The sequence below is a fragment of the Ovis aries genome, chromosome 2 (genome assembly GCF_016772045.2).
Source record: "Ovis aries strain OAR_USU_Benz2616 breed Rambouillet chromosome 2, ARS-UI_Ramb_v3.0, whole genome shotgun sequence".
Lineage (NCBI taxonomy): Eukaryota > Metazoa > Chordata > Mammalia > Artiodactyla > Bovidae > Ovis > Ovis aries.
In genome coordinates, this window is record NC_056055.1 from 239,715,940 (window position 1) to 239,736,842 (window position 20,903).

At 42.2% G+C, this 20,903-nt stretch overlaps 1 protein-coding gene across 6 annotated transcripts in view; it reads right to left on the reverse strand.

Moving 5' to 3' along the window:
- WDTC1 (WD and tetratricopeptide repeats 1) overlaps positions 1-20,903 on the reverse strand; it is a 68,445-nt gene that overhangs the window by 23,695 nt on the left and 23,847 nt on the right. For all 6 annotated transcript variants that reach the window (XR_009599448.1, XM_060410638.1, XM_004005084.5 and 3 more), the window contains exon 4: positions 306-352. Coding sequence is in view for 5 of the 6 variants with exons in the window: in XM_060410638.1 (XP_060266621.1) it covers positions 306-352 (47 nt within the window). In the remaining variant the exon portion in view is untranslated. The remainder of the gene's footprint in view (positions 1-305; positions 353-20,903) is intronic.

The window sequence follows — 20,903 nt, forward strand, 5'->3', positions numbered from 1 at the left end:
ATCTTATAAACAGTGATTGATTCTCTTTTATTTTGTTCTGAGGATTTCTCATTGTTCCTTAAATGCATTAGCTTATCAAAAAAACAGAGTTTGGAAGGTCATCCAACCTTCTATCTATCTGGGATTCAATATTTAACTGTGTGCTGCTGATGAATGAAACTTAAGGACACAGCAGAGAGCAGAGGACCCAACTTCTCTTTTGAGTCCACTCTTTTCCTTAGATCTACAAAGAGGAAGAAAATCCCCTCATCCCAACCTCCCCAAACCCTCCTCTGGCACCCGTAGGTGCCGGATCTCATACTTACTCTCCTTTCTCGTTCCACTCCAGACAGTTGACACATCCTGAGTGACCCTGGGGGACAAGAAGAGAGCCAGTTAGAAGTTCTCCTGGAGAATTCAATGTCAAGAAGTAGAAGTGAACAGATAAAATAGCTTTTCCATCATCAGTGTTTTCTAGGTGTATGTGATTGACCAAGACTGAATCAAACCGCCTTGCAGTTCACAATATGTAATACACTTTCATACACATAATCCCACTTGATATTGAACCCCTCTGAGCCACAAAGGGAAGATTTTATTGACTTTATTTTGCAGAAAAGTAAACCGAAGTTCAGGCAATAGTGGAAGTGTATCCAAACAAATTTCTGCTCCTACCACTAGAGGGGCATCTATTAACAGTCACTTCAGGGAACAGCCCCTCAGCTGCAGAAAACCTGGACAGAGGAGCCCAACTGACCAAAACACAGCCAGTTAGCTAGAAGCCTGATCTTTCATTCACCTGGCACACATTTATCCAGCACTCACTGCATGCCAGGTACCGCTCAGGTGCTGGGGGTATAACAAAGTCCCTGGTCTTCTGGAGCTTACTGCAAGCACGTGTAAAGTGAGGTAAATTAAGCACAGGGATGTGAATTGAGAAACATGGAGAAGTGAGGCACTTACTGACGAACGCTGAAGTTGAAAGCATGCACAGAGAGAAGTCACGGCAAAGCTAGAGTTACGAGGAAACAGACGCCATGAAAAGCAGAAGGTATACAGCGGCAGAAACAAGTCTTACACGAGAGAAGACGAGAACAAGCCACTTCCATTCCTACATGCTGTTCTTTCTTTCCCTCATTCCTAACGGCATCTTGATTTTCACTTCATTATCTGTCCAGCCCAAAATAAGACCACGTATTTCAGGAAGTATAAGTTCATTGTCCTTTCCACAATGGTGGGTTCAGGAACTTAGATCTAAGCCAGATTGGACATGGCATTCACCCAGACATAGGGACTGGCTCAGAAATGAGCCTGTAACCCCAACTGGATGCAAGGGGGCCAGGAGTTGAGAGCATGTAGAAAAGAAGTTTTCTCATTTTCAGAAAAGAGTCTACAAACGGGACGCCTTTCTTCCTGTGGATGCTGGGTGTCCTGATGTGACTCCTAGAACTGTGACCACGAGGGTAGCCAGCCTGACAGTGAAATAAACATGGAGAGGAAAGCCCAGCCAAAGGAATCACAGAAAGATGGAGCCAGAATGACCAGAGTAACCCACCCTGATGCCTACCCGACTCCTGGGCTCCAGTCAGGAGCCAGTCTGCTCGTTGCTTTCAGGTCACTTGAGCTGGGCTGTTACTTGTGGCTCAGAGCATCCTGACCAACTCATTCTTCAGGTCTCGGTTCGTGGGCAGGTCCCTCAAGAAGCTGCTCCCACCTCGTAACCTGGGAAGCAGGCACACCCTCCCTGCGGGCTCCTGCCGTCACGCTGTACCACGGCTCCGTGCCGACACGGCTGTCTGTTTCACCACACTGAGCGGGGGAGAGCGGCCTCTGTGGCCACGCGCCCTGTATCCCCGAGGCCAGGAACAGTGCCCGGCACGTATCTGCTGCACAGTGAACAAGGGGGTCTGGTGGGCCTCGTGGGAAGACTTGAGAGAATGAACCAACCCCTGACTCTCTCGTCAGCAGAGGCTTTTCCTCTGCTTTTTCCTTCCCTCTCGCCCATTGTTCTATAAAAATTCTCATGTGGGTTGAACCTCATGTCTTTGTAGGTTCTGCACTTCAATACATTACTGACACATTCACTCTGTTCAACTTGCCAGACCACTGGGTGACCTGCGGCCTCTCACTTTCCCATGGCACTGGGTTGAAATCCATACACGACTCTGGTCACTCTTCCTGAATCAGATTCATTTCTGTCCTCACCCCTCTCATTTTCCCACCAGGCTTTAAATTACTTGTGCCCAGGGGTCACACCTTCAGCTTGCAATTTCCGAGAGTGCTGAGGGCTTTCGATGTTCATCACTTACCGAGGGCTTACAAAGAGCTAGGCATAGTATCTTGCACCTGTGGTGGGCAGAACAATGGCCCGCTTACAAATGCCCACGCCGTGGTCTTCTGGAACCCATGAATACATTATGATAGATGGCAAAGGGACTCTGCAGATGTGATTAAGGTTAAAATCCTTGAGGTAGGGAGATTATCTTTATCCAGGGGAGCCCAATACAATCACAGGAGTCCTTAAAATCAGAGGACCTTTCCTGGCTGCAGAGAGTAGAGATATGTAAGTGTGAAATGGACTTGACCGACGACTGCCAGTTCTAAAGATGGAAGGTTTCTTCTAGCCAAGAAATACCAGAAACGGGGAAGTGCATGAAAACGGATTCTGCTCTACAGCCTCCAGAAGGAACAAAGCCCTGTCAAGACATCAGGCTTGTGAGACCCAGGTCAGACTTCCGACCTACAGAACTAGAAGATACGTTTATGGTAATTTGTTACGGCAGCCATAGGAATTTTATAGCATTCTACATCCATTATCTTGTTTAAGAAGCAGGTATCATTACTTATTTCATGGATAAGAAAAACCTCCCTGGAGGTCCAGTGGTTAAGATTCTATACTTCCAGCACAGGGGATGTGGGTTTGATCCCTGTTCAGGGAACTAAGAATCTGCATGCTAAGCAGTATAACTGAAAAACAAAACAAAACAAAACAACAGCTCCCCATCCTCCAAAAAAACCCCCCCAAAAAACCCAATACCCAGAGAGGTTAGGTAAACTGCTGTGATTCTGTAATTTATCTGTATTTATTGTATGTCAGAAATATATAGTCTTGATATAGTCTGTCTGGCACAGAAGTCCTCAAAACCCTTGGAATTTTTTTTCCCATTTATTTATTTACTTTACAATATTGTATTGGTTTTGCCATACATTGACATGAATCCGCCATGGGTGTACATGTGTTCCCCATCCTGAACCCCCCTCCCACCTCCCTCCCCATCCCCATCCCATCCCTCTGGGTCATCCCAGTGTACCAGCCCCAAGCACCCTGTATCATGGTGATTTGTTTCACATGTGATAATTTACATGTTTCAATGCCATTCTCCCATATCATCCCACCCTCACCCTCTCCCGCAGAGTCCAAAAGACTATTCTATACATCTGTGTCTCTTTTGCTGTCTCGCATACAGGGTTATCATTACCATCTTTCTAAATTCCATATATATGCATTAGTATACTGTATTGGTGTTTTTCTTTCTGGCTTACTTCACTTTGTATGCTGCTGCTACTGCTAAGTTGCTTCAGTTGTGTCCGACTCTGTGTGACCCCATAGACGGCAGCCCACTAGGCTCCTCCATCCCTGGGATTCTCCAGGCAAGAACACTGGAGTGGGTTGCCATTTCCTTCTCCAGGAATTCTCTAAGTAATAAAAGTAATAAAGATATCGTGATATCCATAACAAACCTCTTTCAACTAACACCTGAGTTTATGTTAATGAAGAGATTTTTGGGAAGCACCTAAGGGTGCAGGCTGGTTACCAGGAGAACCAAACATATGATCGGAGGGTTGGGACTTTCAGTCCCACTTCTCTGACCTCCAGGGAGGGGAGAGGGGCTGGTGGCTGAAGTGATCACCAGTGGACGATGATTTAATCAACCAGCCAATGTAATGGGATACACAAAAGGACAGGGTCAGAGCGCTTCTGTGTTGGTACACATGGGGATTTGGGAGAGTGGCATGCTGGGAGAGGACATGGAAGCTATGCAGCCCATCCCATATACCTTGCCCTCTGCACCTCTTTTATCTGGTTGTTTTCTGAATTATATCGTTTTATAATAAACGAGTAATCTAGTAAGTAAAATGTTTCTTTGAGTTCTGTGAGTCACTTAAGCAAATTAATTGAAACCAAGGAAAAGGGGTTTGGAACTTATGAAACGTTAGTCGCTCAGTCGTGTCTGACTCTCTGTGATCCTGTGGACTGCCAGGTTCCTCTGTTCACAGAATTCTCCAGGCAAGAATACTGGAGTGGATTGCCATTTCCTTCTCCAAGGGATCTTCCTGACTCAGGGATTGAACCCGGGCCTCGTCCATTGCAGTCAGACTCTTTACTGTCTGAGCCACCAGGGAAGCCCCTTGGAACTTCTAATCTACAACTAGCCAAAAGCACGGGTGACAACCTGGATTAGCAATTGGTGTCTGAAGTAGCTGTTGGGGCTGAAGGGCAGCAGGGTTGTTTACAGGACTAAGCTTTTGACTTCCTTGGTGGTCCAGTGGTTAAGGGCTGAGCTCTTAACCTGAGGGATCTGACACTATCTCCAGGTAGACAGTATCAGAATTGAGTTAAATTGTAGGGAACCAGCTGGTATTGGAGAGTTGCTTGGTGGTATAAACCAAACCAACACACACCCACACGCTGGACATGGCTAATGTAGCACAGCTAGCAGTGGTATCAGGAAGCATTTTAACTCAAGGGCTCGGGCTCGTAAGCACTGTCTGAAAAATGCATGAATGCTTCCAGAATTATTATTTTTGTCCTCAAATCAGTAGCGCATCCAATGTACAGAAGACAGGCCACAGCAGACAAACGTTACTTATGACTCATTTTTACACAGAAAAAACAGCTCAGAGACAGGTAAGTTGGAGAAAGTGTAGAGAGAAAGTCCAAATCAGATTCTACAAAAATACAAATTAACTATTGACAAAAGGCATTAATAAAAGGGCTCTATAAATTAGAATATGTGTTTGGGAAGCTAATTTATATAAGGCATGGGGTATTTAAGAGGATTTGTTTTGGCCTTGATAAATAAGCCTGGCTTAGATGAGGTACGTGATCTAGAATTAAGTTGAAGACTACAATGGAAGAAAATATGTCTATGGCATATCAGAATTAAACAGTGGGTAAAAAAGAAGGGAGAAAACCTCAAACTTTAAAGAAATAGAGAGGAGTGGCTGTTTACAGATGGCTCCAAGAGAGGAACAGACATCTGTGTGGCTGGCTCCCTGGAACCCTGGACATGTCCCTACTTACGGTGAGCCTTGCAAACCAGGAATAAGGAAGAAACAAACTGCACAGAGAACGAACCTGTAACAAAAGTCCCAGATCTCACTCAGGTTCCAAATTCCAACCTCTTACTTCCTGCTTAACTTGACTAAAGATTGCTTATAATGACTATTTATTATAAATTGCCATAATTGCTAGGCAGCATAGTATACAGGAGGAAAAGGAGGCAAGGAGAAGCATTTTATCACTGACGCTGCTTCAACCTGCGGGTGCATAATGATGCTAAAAAGCAGACACTTAAGTGGTTTTCTTACTGCTTTTAAATTCTTTGCAGACGACATACCCCCTTACAAGCCTGCCCTATTGCCCCCAGCTTGGTATGCCACTGCTGGGTAGAACACTAGATAGCAATATACATGACCTTATTGCCACTCCCTTTTTACAGGTTAAGACTAAGTCTCAGAGATATTAAATAAGTCACTCAGACTGTAAACACCAGAGCCTGGATAGGAACCCAGGTCCATATGACTCCAAATATTTCTCTGTGCTGAATTACCTCAAATACCACCCTTATTCCCACCCGTATTAAAAAGAGATCTCACTGCTACTATCACCTTAGGAAACTGTCAGTTTGATATAAAGTCAAATTCATATCTACCCTCAGTTCAGTTCAGTTCAGTTCAGTCACTCAGTCGTGTCCGACTCTTTGCGACCCCATGAATCACAGCACGCCAGGCCTCCCTGTCCATCACCATTTCCCGGAGTTCACTCAGACTCACGTCCATCGAGTCCGTGATGCCATCCAGCCATCTCATCCTCTGTTGTCCCCTTCTTCTCCTGCCCCTAATCCCTCCCAGCATCAGAGTCTTTTCCAATGAGGCAACTCTTCGCATGAGGTGGCCAAAGTACTGGAGATTCAGCTTTAGCATCATTCCTTCCAAAAGAAATCCCAGGGCTGAACTCCTTCAGAAAGGACTGGTTGGATCTCCTTGCAGTCCAAGAGACTCTCAAGAGTCTTCTCCAACACCACAGTTCAAAAGCATCAATTCTTCAGCACTCAGCCTTCTTCACAGTCCAACTCTCACATCCATACATGACCACAGGAAAAACCATAGCCTTGACTAGATGGACCTTAGTCAGCAAAGTAATGTCTCTGCTTTTGAATATACTATCTAGGTTGCTCATAACTTTTCTTCCAAGGAGTAAGCGTCTTTTTTCTTTTTTTTGGAGTAAGCGTCTTTTAATTTCATGGCTGCAGTCACCATCTGCAGTGATTTTGGAGCCCCCAAAAATAAAGTCTGACACTCTTTCCACTGTTTCCCCATCTATTTGCCATGAAGTGATGGGACCAGATGCCATGATCTTCGTTTTCTGAATGTTGAGCTTTAAGCCAACTTTTTCACTCTCCTCTTTCACTTTCATCAAGAGGCTTTTTAGTTCCTCTTCACTTTCTGCCATAAGGGTGGTGTTATCTGCATATCTGAGGTTATTAATATTTCTCCTGGCAATCTTGATTCCAGCTTGTGTTTCTTCCAGTCCAGCGTTTCTCATATCTACCCTATGACCCAGCAATTCCATTCCTTAGGTATTTACTCAGGGGAAATGAAGACATTTGTCCATCTAAAGACTGGTATAAGAATATCCCTGCTGCTGCTGCTGCTGCTAAATCACTTCAGTCATATCCAACTCTATGCGACCCCATAGACGGCAGCCCACCAGGCTCCCCCACCCCTGGGATTCTCCAGACAAGAACACTGGAGTGGGCTGCCATTTCCTTCTCCAATGCATGAAAGTGAAAAGTGAAAGTGAAGTCACTCAGTCGTGTCTGACTCTTAGTGACCCCATGGACTGCAGCCTATGCTTTAATTTTCAAAGTCCCACACTAGAAATAACCCAAATGATCATCAACAGGAGAAGAGATACACAAAATGTAGTGTATTCAAACTGTAATCCTACTCAGAAATAAAAAGGAACTACCATAGATACATGAAACCACGTGGATGAAACTCAAAACACATGATGCTAAGCAAAAGAAGCCAAACAGAAAAACATGCATACTGTATAATTCCAGTTTCAGAAAGTGTATGAACAGCCAAAATTAACCTATGAGGAGAAATAAAAAACAAACAAACTAATCTATGGAGACAGAAGCCAAAAAGTGGTTGCTCTGAGAGAGGAGTGTTGGCTGGAAAGGGCACCATGGGAACTTCTAGGGTGATGGAAGTATTTTCTGTCTTGTTATGAGTAGTAGTTACTCAAGTGCCAAAACTCATCCAACCTGAGACCTATGTACTTTATTTTTAGGCAAATCATACTTCAATAAAGAGAGGGAAGAAAAAAGGTAATCATAATAATAGTGATAGTAGTAGCTAATACATAATAAGTGCTATCTCACCATCCTCTAGGGACAGTATTATGTCCTTTACTTAATGCTGAGTTAAACTTTACAACTGCCTCATGATGGAAATACTACTACTATTCTCATTTTTTTACATGAGAAAAAGGTTAATATCCATATTGCATAAACAGTATAGTAAGAATGTGAATCCATGTCTGACAGACTCCACAGCTTGGCTCTTAACCATGGTGTCATAGTGCCTTTTTAAATTCCAGGTTATCTCCCTCAAAACTGAAATGTCTGCTATGTGGCTGTAAGTGCTAAGCTTTCATGTATGCCAATTCATTTAAACTTCACAATACATGTTGTTTATTAGCCTTAATGTATTAAGATTACACAGTCACAAAATAACAGAATGTAGTGAGTCCTGAAGGCAAATAAAACTCAGTTATCTTAAAGGCAGAATGATGTGAGTACACAAACATCTCTGTAAAATCCTTCTGTTGCTTCTTTAACTGAGTTCAATGCTTTCTCAAATTTTAGTATGACTGAAAACTACCTACTAGAGTAGTAAGAGAAACAAGAATAACTAAAACTCATCATACTACGTGTCAAGCCCTGTCCTAACTGCTTCACATAATTACTCTTCAAAGTTCATTAAACTGTTCATAAAGGACAATAAATGTGTTTCTGGGTTCACAAGCTGTGTTTCCTTGAGGAAGTCCTATAACTTCTCTGTGTTTCAGGTTTTATATCTCTAAAAAAATGGTGATAACATACATAACCTCATAGAATTGTTGTGGGGAACAAATCAGTATTTGTAAAACACTGTGATAGCCGAGTAGCAAAATTGGAAATCAAGTCCAAATATGTTCTTTCCCCTGCACCAGGATAATTTAAGACTTACAGTACAGCCTAATGTGAACTATGATTACTGGGGAAGGAAAAATCCTCCTAGAAGTTATTAAAAGGAACGATTTAAAACATATTTCTATAAAAAATAAGGTAATATATATTTCAACTGCTATATGTTCATGTAAAAATCTAAGTATGAATATAGTGGAGTGAGTCAACAACCATATGAGAAACTTTTTCCTTATGCTGACCTATATCTGCTGTTTATCCCAGCAAATTCACTTTATTTGATTGATGGGTTGACTTTATTTTTATTTCTTATAAAATAGGCACTCTTATATGTGCAAAGGCTATAGTGGTAAATAAGATAAAGAACTCCAGTCATGAGGGAGATGAAAAAAAATAAGCACAGCAATCAGTAAAATCAGTTCAGACAGTGATCACTGCTATGTAGAAAATAAAACATGGTGGGACTTAGCTGATGGTGCAATGGATAGGAATCCACCTCCCAATGAAGGGGACACGGGTTCAATCCCAGGTCCAGCAAGAGTCCACATGCCACAGAGCAACTAAGCCCATGTGCCACAGCTATTGAGCCTGTGGGTCACAACTACTGAGGCTGCAAACTCTCGGGTCTGACAGCCACAACTACCGAGCCTATGTGCTGCAGTTACTGAAGCCCACGTGCCCTAGAACTACATGCTGCACCGACTGAGCCCACACACTGCGACTACTGAAGCCTGCGCGCCTACAGTCTGTGCTCTGCAACATGAGAAGCCACAGCAATAGGAAGCCCATGCACCACGAAGAGTTTGCTCCCATTTGCTGCAACTAGAGAAAGCCCCTGCACAGCAATGAAGATCCAGTGCAACCAGAAAATTAATTAATTTAAAGAAAAGAAAACATGGTGATGGGTTATACTTTAGATACACTGGCCAGGGAAACACTATAGATAAGTTTGAGAAGAAATATGAACGCTGAGAAAGAAAAGCATGCCAGGCATAGGAAAGAACAAGTACAAAGGTAAGAAGAGGCTCGGCATGCTATAGATAAAGAATTAAGGCCAGTGGCTAGAATATAGGGATAAAAGGGACAGAGTAAGGCAAGCTAAGTTTTGGAGATGAGCAGAGGCAAGATTCTAATGGTGTCCTATAGGCCACAAACAAACCTGTACATTTATGTAAGGTTAGCTGATTTCCCAGAGAAGGCAATGGCACCCCACTCCAGTACTCTTGCCTGAAGAATCCCGTGGACAGAGGAGCCTGGTAGGCTGCAGTCCATGGGGTCACAAAGAGTCAGATATGACTGAGCGACTTCACTTTCACTTTTCACTTTGCATTGGAGAAGGAAATGGCAACCCACTCCAGTATTCTTGCCTGGAGAATCCCAGGGACCGAGGAGCCTGTTAGGCTGCCGTCTATGGGGTTGTACAGAGTTGGACACGACTGACGCGACTTAGCAGCAGCAGCAGCAGCTGATTTCCAACAAGAGTGCTGAGACAATTCAAATGAGAGAAAGAGTAGTCTTTTCAACAGATGATGCTGTAGTAACTGAATGCCACTGCTGCTTAGTCACTTCAGTCGTGTCCGACCCTGTGTGACCCTATGCACAGCAGCCCACCAGGCTCCTCTCTCCATGGATTCTCTAGGCAAGAGTACCAAAGTGATTTGCCATGTCCTCCTCCAGGGGATCTTGCCTACCCAGGGATCGAATCCAAGTCTCTTACGTCTATCTGCTGTGGCAGGGGGGTTCTTTACCAATAGTGCCACCTGAGAAGCCCAATAACTGAATGGTGGTAGTGGTTTAGTCGCTAAGTCGTGTCCAACTCTTGCAACCCCGTGGACTATAGCCTGCCAGGCTCCTCTGTCCATGGGATTCTCCAGGCAAGAATAGTGGAGTGGGTTGCCATTTCCTTTTCCAGGAGATCTTCCTGACCCAGGAATAGAACCCGGGTCTCCTGCATTGTTGGCAGATTCTTTACCAACTGAGCTGTGAGGGAAGCCCATATATATAACTGAATATGTATATGCAAAAGAATGAAACTGGGCCTCAACATGACACCATATATAAAAATTAACCCAAAATGAATAAAAGACAAACACAGAAGACTTAAAACTATAAAACTTTTAGAAGAAAACACAAGTGTATATATCTTTGTGATCTTATATTAGGAAATGGCTTCTTAAATATGACATCAAAAGTGTAAATGAAAAAATAAAGAAAATAACTTGGACTTCAAGAAAAGTAAAAGTTTTGTGAGTCAAAAGTGCTCTCAAGAAAGTGAAAAAATCCACAGAATGGGAGGAAAATTTTCAAATCACATAAATCTGATAAAGGTTTATTATCTAGGACATACAAAGAATTCTTATGACTCAACAATAAATAACAGTTTTTAAATGGTCAAAGTACAAATAGATGGAGAAATATTCCATGTTCATGGATCAGAAGAATCAATATAACGAAAATAAGTATACTACCCAAAGCAATCTAGAGATTCAGTGCAATCCCTACCAAGCTTCCAATGGTATTTTTTGGAGAACTAGAACAAATAATTTCACAATTTGTATGGAAATACAAAAAACCTCGAATAGCCAAAGCAATCTTGAGAAAGAATGGAACTGGAGGAATCAACCTGCCTGACTTCAGACTATACTACAAAGCTACAGTCATCAAGAAAGTATGGTACTGGCACAAAGACAGACATATAGATCAATGGAACAAAATAGAAAGCCCAGAGATAAATCCACTCACCTATGGACACCTTATTTTTGACAAAGGAGGCAAGAATATACAATGGAGAAAAGACAATCTCTTTAACAAGTGGTGCTGGGAAAACTGGTCAACCACTTGTAAAAAGAATGAAACTAGGACACTTTCTAAGACCATTCACAAAAATAAACTCAAAATGGATCAAATATCTAAATGTAAGACCAGAAACCATAAAACTCCTAGAGGAAAACATAGGCAAAACACTCTCTGACATAAATCACAGCAGGATCCTCTATGACCCACCTCCCAGAGTAATGGAAATAAAAGCAAAAATAAACTAATGGGACCTAATTAAACTTAAAAAGCTTTTGCACAGTGAAGGAAACTATAACCAAGGTGAAAAGACAGCCTTCAGAATGGGAGAAAATAATAGCAAACGAAGCAACTGACAAAGAATTAACCTCCAAAATATACAGGCAGCTCATGAACCTCAATTCCAGAAAAATTAACGACCCAATCAAAAAATGAACCAAAGAACTAAACAGACATTTCTTCAAAGAAGGCATAAAGATGGCTAACAAACACATGAAAAGATGTTCAACACCACTCATCATCAGAGAAATGCAAAACAAAATCACAATGAGGTATCATCTCACTCCAGTCAGAATGGCTGCTATCAAAAAAGTCTACAAACAATAAATGCTGGTGAGGATGTGGAGAAATACACTTGGTGGGAATGCAAACTAGTACACCCACTATGGAGAACAGTGTGGAGATTCATTAAAAAACTGGAAATAGAACTGCCATATGACCCAGCAATCCCACTGCTGGGCACACACACCACGGAAACCAGAACTGAAAGAGACATGTGTACCCCAACGTTCATCACAGCACTGTTTACAATAGCTTGGATACGGAAGCAACCTAGATGTACATTGGCAGATGAATGGATAAGAAAGCTGTGGTACATATACACAATGGAGTATTACTCAGCCATTAAAAAGAATGCATTTGAATCAGTTCTAATGAGATGGATGAAACTGGAGCCTATTATATAGAGTGAAGTAAGTCAGAATAGAAAAATATCAATACAGTATATTAACACATATATATGGAATTTAGAAAGATGGTTACGATGACCTTATATGTGAGACAGCAAGAGAGACAAATAAGTAAAGGATAGGCTTTTGGACTCTGTGGGAGAAGGCAAGGGTGGGATGATTTGAGAGAACAGCACTGAAACATGTATATTACCATATGTGATATAGATCGCCAGTCCAGGTTTGATGCATGAGATAGGGTGCTCAGGGCTGGTGCACTGGGATGACCCTGAGGGATGGGATGGGGAGGGAGGTGGGAGGGGGCGTTCAGGATGGGGGACACATGTGCACCCATGGCTGATTCATATCAATGTATTGGAAAAAACCACTATAATATTGTAAATAGCCTCCAATTAAAATAAATAAACTAATTTTAAAAAAATGGTCAAAGGATCTGAATAGACATTCCTCCAAAGAAGAAGATATACAAACGGCCAATAAGCACATGTAAAGAAGTGCAACATCATTAGTCGTTAGGGAAGTGCAAATCAAGACCACAATGAAATAGCACATCATTCCCACTAGGAATGACTATAAAAAAAAAAAAGAGTAAGTATTGGAAAGAATATGGAGAAAATGGAACCCTTGTACATTTCTGATGGAAATGTAAAATGGTGGTGCCATTTGGAAAAAGTTTGGCAGTTCCTCAAAATATTAAACATAGAGTTGCCATATGACACAGCAATTCTACTCTTAGGTATATAACTAAAAGAACTGAAAATAAATGTCCGCACAAAATCATCTACACCAATTATTCGCAGCAGCATTATTCACAATAGTCAAAAAGTGGAAACAAACAAAATATCCACTAACGGATGACTGGATAAATAAAATGTGGCATATCCATATGGTGGAATGTTATTTGTCAATAAAAAGGAATGGAGTATGATTCATGCTTCAACACAGGTAAATCTTGAAATTATCATATTAAGGAAATGAAAAAGATGTTAGTCACTCAGTCACGTCTGACTCTTTGCAGCCTGATGGACTGTAGCCTGCCAGGCTCCTCGGTCCACGGAATTCTCCAGGCAAGAATACTGGAGTGGGTAGCCATTTCCTTCTCCAGGGGATCTTCCTGACCTAGGGATCAAACTGATGTTTCCCACATTACCTGTCTGAGCCACGAGGGAAGCCCCCATAATGAGGAAGTCAGATACAAAAAGCTACATAGTATATGATTCCATTCATATGAAGTATCCAGAATAGGAAAATCCATGCTGCTGCTAAGTCGCTTCAGTCGTGTCCAACTCTGTGCAACCCCATAGACGGCAGCCCACCAGGCTCCCCTGTCCCTGGGATTCTCCAGGCAAGAACACTGGAGTGGATTGTCATTTCCTTCTCCAATGCATGAAAGTGAAAAGTGAAAGTGAAGTCGCTCAGTTGTGTCCAACTCTTCGCGACCCCATGGACTGCAGCCCACCAGGCTCCTCTGTCCATGGGATTCTTCAGGCAAGAGTACTGGAGTGGGGTGCCATCACCTTCTCCGAAAATCCATAGAGATAGAAAATAGATGAGTGGTTGCCAGGAGGTGGAGCCAGGGGTAGGGGATGGGGAGTACTATGGGTAAAGAGCTTCTATTTTGGGGTGATAAAATGTATGGAATTAGGTAATGGTGACAGCTGCACAACTTTGTGAATATACTAAAAAACAAAACAAAAAACCTACTGAATTGTACACTTACATAAAACACATAAACTTAAAAAAAAAACAAAAAACTCGAAATCAACAAAAATGTGGCAGGCTGGATTTGGCCTGCAAGTCATAATCCTCTGGCTCCTGATATGAAGGACAGCCCTTGAAATCTCTCACAAAGTCAGATCTCTGCTCCATCTCTTTCTTTCAGGGTAACTACTTGATAAAAGTTGTCAAGTTTCCTTCTCTAAACTGATATTGTAAAAAGAAACTCTGACAAATCTTCGTTAGAATCAGGTTACTCTATCAAACTATCCTGGTCTACCATACCAACTATATTCAAAAAGAAAACCTCACTAGTTTGGTATGACTTGTGTCCAGTGAATTTATGCTTAAATTTACAGAAGAAAAAAACAGAAACAAAAAAACATCAAACCAGTTGTGAAGTTGGGATATATATAATGTATGCAACTTATAAGGACATTATTAATAAAACTAAAAAGGCAGAAGAATAAATCCACCAAGCTAAGAACTATTTGTTAATAAGGCCTTTAAAAAAGTAGATGCACGGGTGAGGTAGGAAAGACTATGAACTTTAAGGCCAGACAGGCCTGATATAAATCTTACTAATCTTATTTCTACCACTCATGTGAATTTGGAAGTGCTTTTTTACTCTCCTCATTTGTAAAGAGAGGGTACTTTCTTCTCCCTCTCTCTGCCTCTCAATGTTAATGCCAAACACTGTGCCAAGAAATCCCATGAGTGGAAGAAATAGAATGGATCAAAGTATGATCAGAACTTTAAGGAAGACCTGGAAAATCCTAGTGATGTTGAAAGCAAACAGCTCCCCGCCTCCACAGTGAGGACTGCAGGTCACAAACTGAAATCCCAGGGTATCTGGCTCCTGTCTGGTTAGGACAAAACTCACTGAGACAAGATGAGCTAGCACATAAAACTAAAGGGGGGTGAGGAGTGCTCAGCAAAGGTGTCCAAGGAATACAGAGAAGTGCTTCGGTCTATACGCCAGAACAACTTATAACTTATCCTAATCAATGTTAAACTTCAGTCTTCTAATCTTGACCTCCCTTTGGTCTCTCTTCCTAAGTTGCTGCCACTACAACACTTCTTCATATTTTCTTAATGAGCATTTAAACTCTCTATTTGAAACAATTTCAAACATATAAAACAGGAACAAGAACAGTGCAAAAACACCCACATACATCTTTCCCCTAATTCATTAACTGCTAACGTTTGTCTCCCCCTCTCCTCTCTCTCTACACACACACATTTTTTTCCCCCTTGAACCATCTGAGAATAAGTTACAGACTTCAGGACCCTTTACATACTTCAATTTCAGTGTCAGGAAGTTTGACACTGACACGATACTATTATTCCCCACAGAGTCTACACTCACATCTCATCAACTGTCCCAATATTATTCCTCTGATTCTGCTGATCCAGGATCCAATCCAGAATCACACGCTGCATTTAGCTGTCATTTTCCTTTTAGTCTCCCTTAATGTGGAACAGTTCCTCAGTCCTTTATTTTTTCTGACACTGACACTTCTGAGTAATATGTCAGCTGTTCTGGAGAATGTCTCTGGGTTTGGATTTGTCTGATTACTCCCTCATCATCAGTTTCAGATCATGCGTTTTGACAGAACCACCACCCGGGTGATCTTGTGTCCTCCTCAGTGCACACTATCAGGTGGCACCTGATGTTAAGGTGGCATCTACAGGTTTCTCTCGCTTCCCAGCTGGCGCAGTGATAAAGAGTCCACCTGCTAATGCAGAAGATGCAAGAGACGTGGGTTTGATCCCTGGGTCAGGGAGATCCCCTGGAGCAGGAAACGGCGACCCATTCCAGTGTTCTTGCCTAGAAAATCCCATGGCCAGAAGGGCCTGGCAGCCTACACGCCACAGGGTTGCAAAGAGTCAGGTGAGACTGAGTGCAGACAGACCAGGTTCCTCCACTCTAATGTTACTGTTTCCCCTTTTGTTGGCTGTGAGAAAATACCTTTACATTGTGCAAACATCAATTTCCACCCAAAGGTTCGATAACTCACTGATTATTTTTGTCTGAATCAATTACTGATTTGGTAATGATGCTTATAAATCTGTGATTTTTCCAATGTTTCATTTCTTCATTTAGGCTTCCCTTGAGGCTCAGCTGGTAAAGAATCCACCTACAATGCGGGAGACCTGGCTTCAATCCGTGGGTTGGGAAGATCCCCTGGAAAAGGGAAAGGCTACCAACTCCAGTATTCTGGCCTGGAGAGTTCCATGGACTGTATAGTCCATGGGGTTGCAAAGAGTCAGACATGACTGAGTGACTTCCACTTTGGGCTTCCCTTGTAGCTCAGCTGGTAAACAATCTGCCTACAAGGCAAGAGACCTGGGTTCAATTTTTGGATTGGGAAAATCGCCTGGAGAAGGAAATGGCCACCCACTCCAGTATGCTTGCCTGGAGAATCCCATGGACAGAGGAACCTGGCAGATTACAGTCTGTGGGGTCGCAAGAGTCAGAAACGACTTTGAGATTAAACCACCACCACAATCTACTAGAATTAAGTGGGTTTTTTTCCCCCCTTTCTCTCCTCCCCTTCTTCTTTTTCTCTCTCTCCCTTACCAGCACAAACTCAGGTATTTTTTATTCAGTGGGTTTTAATTCATTATAGTCATTATTCATCCTGATGCTCAAACTGCAACAGGTTTGGCCAGCAGCATGCCTTTCAAGCTGGCTTCTGTATCCTTATGATAAGCCCCTATCACTTTTCTTTCTTCACTTTCTGTTAATCCTTTGCCACAAGATATTGTAGGCTCATGGCTGGCCTAGATGTGAATCAGTGACTCCTCCAAGAACCTTTAGTTCTTTTTAGAAACCAGTAACTCATGGCTATAGAGGTATCATTGCTTCTTGGACCCTCTCAGAAGACAGAGCTAGAAATAATATATAAATGTATGCTAAAATATATGTATTTTTAAACTGTGAATTCAGGAATTCCCTGGCAGTCCAGTGGTTAGGATCTGGCGCTTTCACTGCTGGGGCCCACGGTCAATCCCTGGTTGGGGAACTAAGATCCCACAAGCTGTGTGGCAGAAAAAAAAAAGCAAAACACCCATGAATTCATACTGATACTAATAATTCCACTTCAATACCTCAGAGTTCTTCTTTTGCCTATTCCATATTTGAATTTCCTTTCTTCTGCAGTGAGAAGGGAACAACACTGATAATATTATATCAATATTATAAATATTATATTATACATTGATAAATCTACCCCAACAACACTGACATATTTACTCATTTGCTCAGTTCTGCAACATACACAAAATAGTTACAGAACTGCTGCAGCAATAGCACTACAAATGACAAATTTACTAACTAGAGTTCAATCAAGATTTCTTTAGTTTGTCTTCAAAATATATACAGTCAAAGAATATTTATAGTCAAAGTACTGTGTCAAAAATTACTTGAGTTAGTTGACATCCCTTTCCCCATCTCTGCCAACTTTATTTTACTTTTTGAATGTGTAAAACCTCAATGTGGTTATAAAAGTAAAAATTCTACAGAACGGTCCAGAAGCATTATTCCCTTTTCTCTACTCCTCCACTCTATGCCTTCTATGCCCTAGAGATGACCACCTGCATTAGTCTCTGCTTATCCAGTCTATACTTACGTTTGCAAAAATATGCAGTTACATATATAAATTCTTACTCTCCTTCATTAAACCAAACTTGGCAAAATTATATTAAAACAACCCTTGTATAAAAGTGCAAGTCGCTCAGTCGTGTCCGACTCTTTGTGACTCCACGGACTATACAGCCCATGGAATTCTCCAGGCCATAATACTGGAGTGGGTAGCCATTCCCTTTTCAGGGATCCCAACCCAGGGATCGAACCCAGGTCTCCTGCATTGCAGGCAGATTCTTTATCAGCTGAGCCACAGGGGAAGCCCTTACATACATTAGAAAAAAAAAAAAAAGATATTCCATTTCACTCATGTGTGTTAGTCACTTAGTTGTGTCTGACTCTCTAAGACCCACGGACTATAGCTCTCCAGGCTCCTCTCTCCATGGAATTCTCCAGGAAAGAATATTGGAGTGGGTTGCTAATCTCTTCTCCAGGGGATCTTCCTGACCGACGGATCCAACCTGGGTCTTCTGTATTGCTGGCAGATTCTTTTACCATTTGATCCACTATGGAAGCCCACTCATAAGAGAAATGTAATCTGAAACTCTATTGAGATACCATGTTTCATCTGCTGCTGTTGCTAAGTCGCTTCAGTCGTGTCTGACTCTGTGCGACCCCATAGACAGCAGCCCACCAGGCTCCCTCGTTCCTGGGATTCTCCAGGCAAGAACACTGGAGTGGGTTGCCATGACCTTCTCCAATGCATGAAAGTGAACAGTGAAAGTGAAGTCACTCAGTCGTGTCACTCTTAGTGACCCCATGGACTGCAGCCTACCAGGCTCCTCCATCCATAGGATTTTCCAGGCAAGAGTACTGGAGTGGGGTGCCATTGCCTTCTCTCTGTTTCATCTGCTAGAATGGTAAAATATTCTAAAGCTCAACCTCCCAGTCTGCTGGTAAGTTGTGGAGAAACAGGTGCTGTCACAGCAATAGCTAACAAAACCACATATACATTTACCCTTTGGTCAGCATTCCCACTTCTAGGTTTTTACCCTGAAGATGTATCTCCAGCAATACTAAAATCCATATACACAAGTTTATTCATTATGGCGTTGTAATTACAAACTATTAGAAACAACTGTAAGAGCCCATACATGGGAATTCACAGACTTAGCCTTGCTGTATCTACATACTATTAATAGACTACCATGCAGCTGTGAAAAAGAGCTCCACGAGGGATTCCCCAGAGGTCTAGTGGTTAGGATTCAGCACTTTCACTGCCATGGCCTGGGTTTGATCCCCGGTCAGGGAAGTAAGGTCCCACAGATTATAAGGCGGAGCCAAAAAACAACAACAAAAAAAGAACTCTCTGAACCGACCCGACCTGGGTGATTATTTTCAAGATATATTAGTAAGTGAAAAAAAGAGAATATATATCATTGCTCAATGATTCTTATCCTTAACAAGTCCTCTAAGTCCAATCACTCTATTCTTCCCTTGCAAGCTACTCATATCTTGACTTCCTTCCCGCTCCCCTAAAAATCTATGATTCATTACCACAATCATTCTCTTCCAACCTTCATCTGACAAAATCCCAACCCTAGATGATCTTTTAACTTTTCTGTATCTTCAACTTTCCCTTTCTCTACTGATTCTTTCCCCTTTGGATTAAGCGTGCTAAAGGTTCTTTAATCTAAAAAGTCCTCCCTTGATGCCAAATTCACATTTAGCTGTGGCCATCCATTTTTCTTCCCCTTCATAACCATACTGAAAGAGCAGTCTATACTGGACATTTTTACTTCCTCATTTTCCAATAATTTCTCAACCCACTTCTATCGATACCACAAAAGTGGCCCTTGCCAAGGTGACCACGAGGCTTCCTTGCCCTAAATCATAGGGACACTTCTCAGTCCTTATCTTACTGGTCCCTGGCTGTATTTGATGATGCTGACTACACTTCCTTCTCAATGAAACTTTCCTCTTCGACCTAGACAGCATATTAAGAAGCAGAGGCATCACTTTGCCAAAAAAGGTCTGTACAGTCAAAGTGATGGTTTTTCCAGTAGTCATGTACAGATGTGAGAACTGGACCGTAAAGAAGGCTGAACGCTGAAGAACTGATGCTTTCAAACTGTGGTCTTGGAGACGAATCTTGAGAGTCCCCTGGACTGCAAGGAGATCAAACCAGTAAATCCTAAAGGAAATCACTCCTGAATAGCCATCGGAAGGACTGATGCTGAAGCGGAAGCACCAATACTCTGGCCACCCGATGCAAAGAGCCAACTCACTGGAAAAGACCCTGATGATAGGAAAGACTGAGGGCAGAAGGAGAAGGGGGCAAGAGAGGATGAGATGATTTGATGGCATCATCGACTCAATGGACATGAGTTTGAGCAAACTCTAGGACAGGGAAGGCTGGAGTGCTGCAGTCCATGGGGTTGCAAAGGGTCAGGCACAACTTAGCGGCTGAACAGCAACAATCTAGAAAGCACTAGATGACACACGGCCTATAGCTCCAGAACAGCCATAACCAAGTTATCATCTTTTCCTTCAAAATTATTTCTTCTCCAGTGCTCTTTAACTCTGTGAATGATACTATCATTTACTCTGCTAAAAGAAACTTAACTTCATCCTTGACTCCTCTCTTTTTCTAACTTTTCACATTCAATCATCAAGAACTCTGTTAATTCTACCTCTTATATGTCTTTCAAATTCACTGACTTCTCTCCATCCAAACTACCATTATCTAGGTTCAAGTAACCAATTACTTCTTCCTGAATCACTACCACTGTCTCTTAAGTGGTCTGCTGCTGCTGCTAAGTCACTTCAGTTGTGTCCGACTCTGTGAGACCCCATAGACGGCAGCCCACCAGGCTCCCCCGTCCTTAGGATTCTCCAGGCAAGAACACTGGAGTGGGTTGCCATTTCCTTCTCCAATGCATGAAAGTGAAAAGTGAAAGTGAAGTCGCTCAGTCATGTCCGACCCTTAACGACCACATGGACTGCAGCCTACCAGGCTCCTCCATCCATAGGATTTTCCAGGCAAGAGTACTGGAGTGGGGTGCCACTGCCTTCTCCTTAAGTGGTCTAGTTGTCCACAGTTTAAATGTCAGCAATATTCATTTTGAAGGCAATTTTAATTAAAAAACAAAAACAACCTTAACTCTGATCATGTCACTTACATGATACGGACCACTCTATAGCTCTCCACTGCTCTGAGGATAAAATCAACAATCTTCAATACAGCTTACAATACCCTTCATTATGAAACATCACCCACTCACACTCATCTCATCAACCTCATCCATATCCTTTTTCCATTTGTATCTGTGACTATCTGTTCTCTTGAACCAAGTACCCTCTACTCTCTTTTGTATC